Genomic DNA, 12,496 nt, shown 5'->3' with positions numbered 1-12,496 from the left:
TAATGATTACTAATTCTTATATTAAAAGAACATAAAATTATGCCTATGAATGAGTGAAAAATATATTATATCGATAAAATAAAATCAGGAGTAAAATAATTATTTATTATCTCAAGTGTTTTACTTTACATGATATGTACATGGTGTAAATAAGGTAGGTCTCAGGATAATTATTTTATGTTTAGAAACATTAAAAGATGATTTGTAATCCGATGCCATTAAAGCTTAAAATAAATAAGTTTTCTATGATTTTTTGATAAAACTCGAGATCAATATGACGCTGTTGCATTTTCTAGTTTGTAGTGAGTAGTGTTCGTTGGTCGGTTGTTGGTGTCGTTTCAATATGAGGCGCTATAGGGTATTTTCATAATGTATAATAATAATTATTAACCAAAGAGTTAGTTCATACTTCTATGCATATCATCGTTTAATACTGTTTTCTCCTTTGTGTATAACATAATGTATAGTTTAACTTAAATTTAATAATTAAATAAATTTAATATAGGTTTTTCAAATTATTGTTGATAACTAACAAAAAATTAAAATGTTGTGTTTATATTTACTGTTAATTTTTTCCGTTTCTGTAGATATTCATCATACTATAATATAACCATCGCATGTATATATTTTAAAATTTGTGTTGTTCTCCATAGCATTAGCATGAATATTATTGATGATTTCATGTTGAAACTTTTGTTATATGTCCCCTTGTAATTTTTAATACTGCTATAGTTGACTCAATGTGTTGAGAAAAAGTTTGTTACATTACAAGCTCGTATAGTCTCATAACTATAGTATGAAATAACTACTTTGCTTAATTAGATGATAGAATAATCACATAGTTGACGTTATAAAGCAATACAAATTAAATTGTTCTTAATTTTTTTTAAAAAACTGTATAATGTTCAATTTTTTTTAAAAAAAAAGAATCAAAAAATTGACCTGACGATGTTTAAATATTTTCAATATTTTTTACTTTTAATTTATTATACTTCTCGACTTAATATATAATTTTAACATTATACTTCAATAATTTATTCAATTGTTCTTTTTTCAAACGTATAAATTAAGCTATTTGATTAATTGAAAACAGCTATTCTCGAGTTAAAAAAAAAAATTGTTTCTTAGAAGCATAAAAAATATTTACATATAATTTTCAAAACGAACAATTTAATTTTTGTTGCAACATTTTTTGTTTTATTGAAATTTAAATTAATCATATTGTTTTATTTTTCAGGGGTCCATGCGACCGATTATCACAGAATTGGATAATAACAAAAAAGGATCTATTCGAACAGATGTTGCTGATCTTGTTATGGTCAAGTAAGTTTTAAAAATTAATATTCTTATAAAAAATGAATGATATTTATATAGCAGATTTGAGCATAATATTTTTGATTTAACTATACAATTACCACTTTGTAAAAATAATTTGCTTAAAATTTATCTAATTTTTATTAAATACATTACAATCAACCTTTATTTTAATAATAAGACATAATTTTTAAATACTCATACGAATAACATATTAATATTTATATGGTCAATAATAAATATATTGATAGTTTGGCATAGACACTTATAATATATCATACAGGCATTATATATAGGATAGACCTGAATTTTAGGTAATGCCAGTACCATATTTCTGGGCATCCTACTTTATTTATCCTCTTTTCTATCAATCTAATTCTACATTTATTTTGAAGGCATTTATTATTTTGTAGTAGACTTCTAATAATTCTTAATGGTTTTAGATCATGCTACTTCTACTATTTAAATAATGATTTTTACACGCAAATGTAAAATATACCCATGTTACATTATACAATAACACGGAATAATTTTTACTATTCATTTTTTTTATCACATATTCTATAGAAATTTTAATTTTATTTAGGAAAAACACATAAAATACGAGCTCAATGGCTTAACTTTTAGGATCCAATTATAAAATGTCACGAGGTGCCCAGGCACATCAACCTCAAGCCGTATACATACGATTATATAGTTAAAGTAGATATATAATAGACTACAGAGTACCTACACACAATGTATTCATATAATGGAATCTTAATACAGTATTTACATTTACTAGAAATGTTTTCAAAGCACTTTATTTATTCAATCGAAAACACAGCGCTGAATCTAATTTTTTTTTTTTAAAAAAAAAACGTTTTTATCACCAAAGTAAATAGTGTGTGGAGACACACCTATTGATTCCACTATACTTTCGCTGAAATTGAAAATCCATACTACTAATATTCATGGTTCACAAATTTGTCTATTTATAAATAACTCTTCGTACATATTTTTTAATAATATATATCTATTTATTTATTTTTTGTTTTATATTTTACTATTTCAAAATTAAATCAGCGGTGTACTTACTTAGATTTTTAATACACTAAAATATTATGACAATTGTCTTTAAGTAACTACTTTTGTCGGCAAAAAATTAATTTGTAATAATATTACTGGTGTACACATCATACTATGATAATAAAATTGACTTAATTTAATGAACTGAACACTCAATTACAAAATGTGTAATTAATTTAACATAATGTATCATTACGAGCTTAAATGACTTGTTATCTTCACAATGACTGAATAGAAACAGATACACCAATTACAATCAAACATATTTATTAGTATAATACTTATTACGTATATTTTACAAGTTATTCATTACTAATTATCAATTAATAAGTCCACTCACTCGATTCGTATACATTGATATGACTAAACCAATTATTTTTAATTAAACTTATTTATTTATTAATTCTAAAAAATTATATTTACCTATAATATATTTTTAAGCAATAGTATGTGTTACTAATTTAGAATAATAAAAAAATAAAATACTAGATTATGTTTACATTGTTCGAGTATTTAACACCATAATTTTAAACAGTATTATACCCTATTTTTTTATATATAATTGGTAAAGTATCCTACATTTCTACGAGTACAATACTGCAATATCTATTGGGTAGGGTACTGTACCAATATCCATCAATTTTTATACTCATTGCGCCAGCGTGTTTCAAACTAAACTAGTTCAATTTGAAAAGACAAATTATATCATACATTCATACTCATAGCTATAGTAGGTAATCATAAACGAAATTTATTTTTTTTAAATTCGATAACAAATTCAAACATTCTACCTATGTTTCTGTTTAATTTATATGCGTAGGAATTAAATTAAATAATGATACATACTAAATACATTATTGAATTTATAAAATCTCAGAATCAATTCAGATGTTTGATAACTTATGTGCATACATCACTTAGTAATGTACTCGACTTGTTTTATGTATGAAACAAGAAAAACGATAATTTATCATACTATAATCTTAAATGTACAAAGACAATAAATTCCATACGTGTTATGTACATAAAACTACCTATCTATAGTAATAAACAATCAATTTATTTATATTAGTTACCTATCTATGAACTGCCAATGTTAGTCGTTGTTTTATTGTAATAAATGTTTTTTAAATATTCTCGTTTAAAAAAATGGTGGAAATCGTACGTGGAGACCGAAGTAGAGACCCTAGAGAGGTACCTATCTATATTACTTTTTTATTTACATCTAATTTTTATATGAACCAATTTACTAACTCATACGTTTAAACATAAATTATTCTTACTCGAATAATTTTAAATTATGTATTGCATACCTAAACATTATAATGTGGTTGTACTACTATTAACTCCAATCTATATAATATTATGGTAGATGCGTGTGTCTATAACTATAATAAATTATACATAATCACAACTTAATTTGTATAAAATTGTATTGAAAGCCGCATTTTTTACTAAATCCAAGAATAAATCATTTTTAACATACGTTTAAATAGGTATAAATGTTCATCAAACGGAGTACCTATTACACAGACCAATGGCTCGACACTTCCTCTGGTATCAAGTACAAGCAAAGATGCCGAGTTCGGTGGCTACAATCCGTTCGACCATCGGACTGTCCAATATCCGACTACGTAATTAAATAAAAAATTGTTTAAGATTATCGTACAAAAACTTAGAATCGTTAATTTTCAGGGATATGGAAACATTTATACATCTGCTGAAAGGAAGTCTGGGCTCAGGTATATTGGCCATGCCTTTGGCTTTTATGAACGCTGGACTAGTATTTGGTCTCGTTGCAACGGCTATAATTGGATTTGTTTGTACATATTGTGTCCATATACTGGTAAGATTATAAATATCTTAGGTACCTATTAATTATTAACTCAGACATTAAGTTGGGGAGAAAACAAAAAAAAAACCTAACATAATCTTAAATTATGTTACAATAAATACTTTCTGTTAATTCTTTGTTAGTAAAATCAATATTTAAAAAAAAAAATTATCTAGACGCTTATTTTTTTCTGAAAATAATTTCACTCTATTTAATGAGTTTATCAGTTTGACCTTTTACACTTCTAATTTTAATTTTTAACATTTCTTATTAGCTGAAGTTATTCATATTTTTATACACGTTATATAAATAAAATTATTAGAATTTTTATAGTAAAAACTTAGCAATATTTATTTAAAAGAAAATAAACATAAAATTAAGTAATATTCAATACAGTTCAATAAAATTGAAGTCTGATTCAATACAAACTTATCTTTTTATATAGATGATTTAATGAAGCTATTTCTCTAAAAAAAATATTAATAAATAGGTTAGAAGTAATTATACTTTATTATAAACTCAATGGTTTTATGGCAATTATCTAAACTTACTTTATATAAGTACTTTTGTATTTTTAGGTAAAATCTTCTCATAAATTGTGCCGTAGAATGCAAGTACCAGCATTGGGATTTGCTGATGTTGCAGAAGTTGCCTTCCTCGCTGGGCCTCCAGCCTTCCATAAATTTTCTGGCCTCTTCAGGTATTAAATCAAAATGTTGAATATGAAATATTTTTTAGTAAGAGGCAGTTCACCAAGTTTTATTGTATAATATCTGTATTTTGCATGTGGAACACAGCAAAAATAAGTTCATAAAGTACCTACTGGTCTAAATGGTTAAAAAATTATCATTATTACTCTTAAGTAGTGTTAGATAATACACTATTATAAAAATAATTTCTTTTGATCGCGTCTCATAACATTAATTTTGGTATTTAATACATTATAGTATCACCAATTATAAACTGTATTTAAGTATATTTTATTTTTTATAACTTGCTGTATGCTAGTTAAACTCTTTTACTAAATATTATTTTCATTAGTTTTTAATATTGGTATTTTAAATCTAAAAACATTTACCAATAATTTATGGTAGGCCTTTGTGAACTTGTTTGTGTTTAAGTTCCATGTGCAATTAACAGAATATGACAAACTTTGGTGTGATGTCTTTTAAGTAGATATCTTTGTCTAATTTTGTATCATATTGATCATGCAAATATTGATTTATATCTATGTGTATTTTTCATGAATTTTTCAGAGGCCTTGTTAACACGTTCCTAACCATTGATTTGCTTGGTTGTTGTTGTGTTTATATTGTTTTTGTTGCAAAAAATATAAAACAGGTAAAACTTAAAATATTATGTGTTTATTAAATAATTATTATTTATATTTAATAGTATTAAGATGTTTATTAAAAACTATTTTTTAATTAATAAGATAAAAAAAAATAATAATAATGATAATATTAATAATATATTTAATAATTTAAATTTTTAATTCATAAACTCAAATACAAATAAATATTACTATTATTTAAATCTTAATATTTATATATTTTATATTCTTTCTTTAAAAATTAATATCAAACTTACTATAATATTTTTATTTTATTAGACATTTATTACTCTTAAATTAAACTGTTAAGTAAATTTAGTCCCTTTCTCTATAATCCTAGTTAATTAATTAATGTTTTATTTTAATTTTCAAGTGGAATGAAAAGTTTTAAATAAATTATAATATATTTTGTATACTTATTTCTTTTTAAATTAAAATATTGTAAAACCCATCAGAAAACATTACCTAATATCTTCACCTAAGCTGTGTAATTAGTTAATTAATTTTAATTTTTAAGGCTTACTTCCCACAATTTACTACTAAACACACATTTTCTATGTAAAATATTTTTAAGGTGGTTTAACTTTCAAAATATTTCAAAATAGTTTGTATAATTAAATTACATACTATAAATATTTATAAATTGTTAGATATCTAGGTAATATTGTGATGAATAAAATAATACACCTATATCTATCTATTTAATGACAACTTACAATAATACATAATATGAATGAATTAGAAAAGTATACAATACTTTCATATAAAGGTATTACATTATTATAATGAAAAGACAAATGTTTTAAAATAATTGAGTTATATAATGTACATAATACTTATATTATAGTAGTTATTGAATGTATTAAATTTCTACATCTTATAGATTTATAAGGTAATTTTCACTGTTTGTGTCAGTCTTTAATGTTAAACATATGGTTTTTTTTCAGGTTATGGATGAATATGTTTTAGAATTAAATGTTAGATGGTACATGTTGATGATGTTGCCTTTAGTAATCCTTATGAATTTAATACGTAATCTGAAGTATCTGGCTCCATTTTCAATGATTGCAAATTTTTTGGTTGGTATTTGCATGACTATTACATTCTGGTATGTGTTTCAAGATGTGCCATCCACAAAAACAGTACCGTACATTACAGATTGGCACAAATGGCCACTCTTCTTCGGCACTGCCATCTTTGCATTGGAAGGAATTGGTGTTGTGAGTATATCATATTTTACAAATCATTTTTTTTTTATTTGGTGCTTATAATAATTTTTTAAAGAAATATATCTTATCATTTTAATTTTTAATTGCAATAATAATTACATTATATAAAACCAAGATAATCTATTATTTTTTGTAAAATTTACTTTGCAATCTGTTAAGAAAGTTAATTTTACTATAATAAAATTGTATAATATATGTAATTAGATATTAATATATAATGACCATGTATCTGATAATTTATCTAGGTAATGCCATTAGAAAACAACATGAAAACACCACAACATTTTATTGGTTGTCCTAGTGTGCTCAACATTGGTATGTCCATTGTTGTGCTTTTGTACTCTACCGTTGGATTGTTTGGTTTCCTCAAGTATGGTGATAAGACTGAGGGCAGCATAACACTGAATTTACCTAAAGATCAATTGTAAGTTACTATAATTCTGTATTAGTGATTCTTTCAACAAATTGCTGCAATAATATTTGAATATAAAAATAAATGAATGAAAATTTTTAATTGCAGATTAGCGCAATCTGTAAAGGTCATGATAGCTGTGGCTATTTTCCTGACATACAGTCTTCAATTTTATGTACCCTTTGAGATTATCTGGAAAGGCACTAAGCACCGGTTTACATCACACCCCATTGTTTTTGAATATTTGCTCAGAGTGTTCTTGGTTGTGTGCACAGGTAAGTCGTTTGCCTTGTAGAAATAATTAACTTACCTATTAATGTTATTATAGAGCTGTTCATTCATATAAATAAACTAAAAATTTATATTAATTATTAAATATTAGTTTATACAATGACAAGTAATATAATATTTCCTGCTATTAAAAACATCAGATATTATATTTATTTACTTATATGTAGGTTAGGTTAGGTAGGGTATATGTAGGTAAACAATATAAATATATAAAGAAAAAAAGTACAAGATAAAATATCAAGAGTAATAAGTACAAATTTAGGGTAACAAAAATAATAATCAAGTGAAAAAAAGAAAATAAGTCTACATAATTGAAACACTTTTCTCTAAAGACAACTTAATATTTATATCTGAGCTTAACACATACATACAAAATTTTAATTATGATTAGGAGTATTATGTATACTAGAATTGATCTATAATATGCAGAGAATATTTTCTAACATTTAATTAAATATTACATAATGTTACTTATGAAAAACCCAGGAAAATGTAAATATACACCTAACTAGATATGTTTATTTTTTTATTCTAGTTCTTGTTGCAATTGCTTGTCCTAACCTCGGTCCAGTTATATCGCTCGTTGGTGCACTATGTCTGTCATTTTTGGGTCTAATCTTGCCAAGTTGTATCGATCTGGTTACATGCTGGGAAGAACCTGGATTGGGTAGAGGATACTGGCGCCTGTGGAAAAACTTGGCCATCATAATGTTTGGCATTTTGGGATTGGTTACCGGTGTTTACTCTAGCGTACTCGACATCATCGTACAGTTCAATCAGTGAGCGTGCACGCAAATGATTTCAATTACAAAAGGACGGCAGCGACACAACTCTCATACAGACAGAACAGCAATATTAGCGTTGTCAATTACAGCTATTAGTGTCCAGCAAAATTGTTTTTAAACAAAAAAAAAAAAAAAAACGACAATAACTATTTTGTACTGATTAACTAGGGTGCAACAGTGAATTTTGAAAAAAAAATTTTAATTACAAAATCATGGATTTTAGATTTTAGACTTTTATCTTTTGTCGTCAGTTTCAAGTATTATATTATTATATTATACAGTGTTCCTTGAGCGGCCTTGTAAATATAATAATAAAATATCAGACTAACAAAAATGTAAGTAAAAAATTTAAATATTCTTGTTGCTCAATATTTGTTTCCGTTCGTAGTACCTCATGATTTCTATGAGTGTTATTTGCTCGTAATGAGATATTTTGAGTTTGATAAAGTTTTCCTTATTTTATTTGAATATTCCATATACTATCTTAAAAAATAATTCATAATTAATCCACATTTAAAATAATCTATACTATTGTAGTACTATTATTTTTCTGATACTATATAGTATATACATAAGACATTAAGTATTTTAGTTAATTTTATTTATATGCAACTTTTTTTTATATACTATTATTATTTTATTCTTCACTGTCTCAAAAATATTTAATATTGTTTTATGTGTAACGTGTAAAGCTGATAGACAAATACATTTCTGTCCATTTATTATAATAAATATTTGTTTGACCAATAATGTTATAACATTTTTGATTGTTACTGTGAAATTATAACTGTGTTTATCATAAGTAGATTTGCATAAAAAATGAATGTATTAATTTAAAAATAATCAGGTACCTTTTAGATCAATGAAAATTAATAGTTTGGTAGAAATAATATTTGAAATTGCTTTCTACCAAACTATAACTATTTACATTTGACTATTTTTGATATAGTTAATTAGTCATTTTATATATACAAATAAACATCTAAATTTTACAATAAATAACAAACAATTCTTAAAAAAAATTGAAAAAAATACTCGTTTTAGTTTAATTGGGAAATTACTATATTAAAGATGAGTGCAATCACCTTGCTATTATTATTGTTCAATTAATAATTTAACTAAGAAAATCACAAAATTTTATTCATGGGTAAGTTCTTATTTATAACATAAATTAATGATGATAAAAATGTATTGATTTTTGAACTAGTGAAACAATATTTATTTCATGTCCAATTATTTTGTCTAATAGTTTCATAAATGATTCAAATTTCTATTTCTAACTATATCAAATTATAGCTCGTGTATCTCTTGTGGACCTTTGTTGGTAAATTCTTGAACACTAATCTTATCTTCATATTTGTTTCATTGTATATTTCTCTTTGACATAGACAAATATTAATGTGATCACATTATGTTCAACTAAACAATATACTGTTTAGATCATGTACAAATTAATAGAATATTTTGTTATAAAATAAACAAAACTATTTTACCTCAAATTTAAATTAACTGTAATTATGTAAGTAATTATTGAGCGACATAGGAAACCATTGTTTAGTGATTATCATTACTTGTAATTTATTCAAATAACTAAAACAATATAAGTAAATTACATGATAATATTTATTATCATAATTTCTATAATTTTATTTACTAAACAATAGTTATTTTTGGTGCGATAAAAAATAAAAATTATCGCAACCTAATGTAAGTTGGAATAATATTATTTCAATTATTGTTTGGTTTGCATTTTATAGGTAGGTAGTAAATTTTAAATTTAAAAAAAGGCGACCTTGTGATGTAGTAATAATAATAAATAAATGTTAATAAGAAATATGTAATCATGACAAATTTACAATATTGTCGATATAGTAGCTATAAGTTATTTTGATCAATCTAAGAGGTATTTAAATTATTTATTTTTAGACTGAAATTATACAAATTCATATCCATCGTTGTTGATTTAGTATCTGAATATTATTGTATTTTATTACGGATATTGATATACTTATTTTTTTTCCTTACTAAGTATATAATATAGCTGGTGACTACTACCAATTTACTAATTAGTAAAGTGCTCATTAATTTACCTATTCATAAATTATAAAATTATTGTTTATCAATCGTCATAAAGACTAAGATTCTATTAATTTGACTATATTTTACCCTTCATAATAGTAATTATTTTTGTGTACGTGTCTAAAATTACCATCTTGCATACATAATATTAATTTTATTTTTTATAATTCAGAAATTATATTTTTATGGTGTATACTTTGATTAACAATAAAATATTAATATATGAAAAAAACATCTTAATTGTGGTGTGACAGTATCAATTTAGATTGCATTATATATTATATTGTTGAAATGTTTAGCTTGGTTTATAAGTGGACAGTATCAATTAAATTATAAACAAAATTATTCCTTTTGTTTACCTATTTTGATTTATATGTAAAAAATTGTTAATTCATATTTTGAAACCAAAAAAAAGAAAACAAAATGTTTCAATTATTTATGAAAAAAAATAAACTAAATTGTATAGAAAACCCATAACATAGATGTGATATGGAGTATGAATGAAATCATTATATCTTTTATGCCTAGAATTTGCTAGCATTTTAATTACAGTTTTAAAATATATTTTACAGCACATCTCTTGATTATATAAACATTTTACAAAACATAATAATATACTATAATAGGTACATTTCTTGAATTTGGCTGTTTAGTACATTGTCATTGTTCATTAGGTATAATAATTCAAGCTGATACTTTATAAACAATTTATGAATATGTATGGGAAAAGGTTTTCAATTTGTAAAACAAATAAAGGGAAAACACTATTATTGTTGAATTGCCATGAGATTGTTTATTTGAATGATACACCCTGTACAGTTAACTATTACCATTTGATAATTGTGCTGAATTTTTGTTTATAATTTAAATCGCATTTAGGTAATGTATGTAACTCCTAATATTTAATTAAACCAATGACAAAATATTTTTATTATTTTTTTTTTTTTTGGTAACTATAACCTATATAATTTATAGCGTAAGTTTTTGTTTTATATAATTAAAGTATAATGAAATCTGTGATGTTACGTGAAACGATATTATTCAGTAGCTATAAGTAATTATTTTAGTCTAGATGATGCTGATAAAAAAAAAAAATGTCTATGTAACAAAATATATATAAAAAAAATTAATATTTCAATGTCTTTATAGTTTAATATTATATTTTGTTTAACTATCTTATTTTTACTCATCGCTCCTAATAATTATGTTACAAGCAGTGTGGATTACACACAGAAATGCTACTAAATTATCTATCCAAAGCGCCGTGTTTTAAATTTATCTATATTTTTTAAACGCTGTACAGAACAATATACGAAAATACGAAAGGAAATAGTTTTAAAATATTTCTATGTTGAAAACATAAAACATAATATATATAGGTATCATATATTATGGATAATCCCAAATATATAATCACTTTAGTGTATAAACAATAAGTTCTATAGTTCAATCTATAATAAAAACAGCAGAGATATGTTCGAAATTTCTTAATACTTAACATATTAAGAATTTAAATTAAATAATATCTGAATAGTGAATATCTAATAGAGAAACAAGTGTTACTCCTCTTTTATTTCAGTTTTTGTAAAACATAATATTATGATACCTACTTTTTCAGCGTACGTATGTATGGCTGTAGATTATCCTTTCAAGCCAATTGACAAGTAGAATGATGTAACAGAACAATAAACATAATGGTTCAAAACGTATCCATAAAAAAGGGAAAAATTGGAATGAGTCTTTGTATAATGTGAAATTTTCCATTCATATTCATCCGGTCTATTGAAAACACACTTAAAATATTACTTTTTGGAATTCATCAACACGGTGAGACACTGAAACATAAGATTATTTATTGAAAGTTTTAGATAATGAAGAATGTGTATATACGTGTAACTACGATAATAATAGAGACTACATACACATAATCTGTATATGTCAGAATGGTATACACTATACACCGTATACTAAAATATATTTCACAGTATGTGATAGATTATGTTATATTCAAAAATGTTGCCTTAATTTCAGGTATAAATAAAAAAAACATATTTAAAACTTTAATTCTTTAAACTAAGCATTATATGAAATTAAAGTAATGCAATCTAATTATCTTTATCTTATAAAAGATATTAAGGTATTTCAGGTCGC

The 12,496-nt window shown here is 24.1% G+C and overlaps 1 protein-coding gene across 6 annotated transcripts in view; it reads left to right on the top strand.

Moving 5' to 3' along the window:
- Positions 1–11,477, top strand: part of LOC114133016 (proton-coupled amino acid transporter-like protein pathetic) — a 36,762-nt gene extending 25,285 nt beyond the window's left edge. For 4 of the 6 annotated variants that reach the window (XM_027998643.2, XM_027998635.2, XM_027998651.2 and 1 more), the window contains 9 exons: positions 1,238–1,323; positions 3,879–4,016; positions 4,078–4,228; positions 4,795–4,916; positions 5,473–5,557; positions 6,497–6,769; positions 7,024–7,202; positions 7,299–7,465; positions 8,017–11,477. In XM_027998643.2, the coding sequence (XP_027854444.1) occupies positions 1,238–1,323; positions 3,879–4,016; positions 4,078–4,228; positions 4,795–4,916; positions 5,473–5,557; positions 6,497–6,769; positions 7,024–7,202; positions 7,299–7,465; positions 8,017–8,264 (1,449 nt within the window). In that variant the 3' untranslated portion in view covers positions 8,265–11,477. Of the gene's footprint in view, positions 1–200; positions 359–1,237; positions 1,324–3,444; positions 3,577–3,878; positions 4,017–4,077; positions 4,229–4,794; positions 4,917–5,472; positions 5,558–6,496; positions 6,770–7,023; positions 7,203–7,298; positions 7,466–8,016 lie in introns of those variants that run through there. The other 2 variants (XM_027998659.2, XM_050198829.1) reach the window with 2 other exon arrangements.
- Positions 11,478–12,496: the final 1,019 nt, after the last annotated feature.

This window comes from Aphis gossypii, chromosome 1 (assembly GCF_020184175.1).
Source record: "Aphis gossypii isolate Hap1 chromosome 1, ASM2018417v2, whole genome shotgun sequence".
NCBI classification, from domain to species: domain Eukaryota; kingdom Metazoa; phylum Arthropoda; class Insecta; order Hemiptera; family Aphididae; genus Aphis; species Aphis gossypii.
This window is presented reverse-complemented; position numbering and strand designations above follow the sequence as displayed.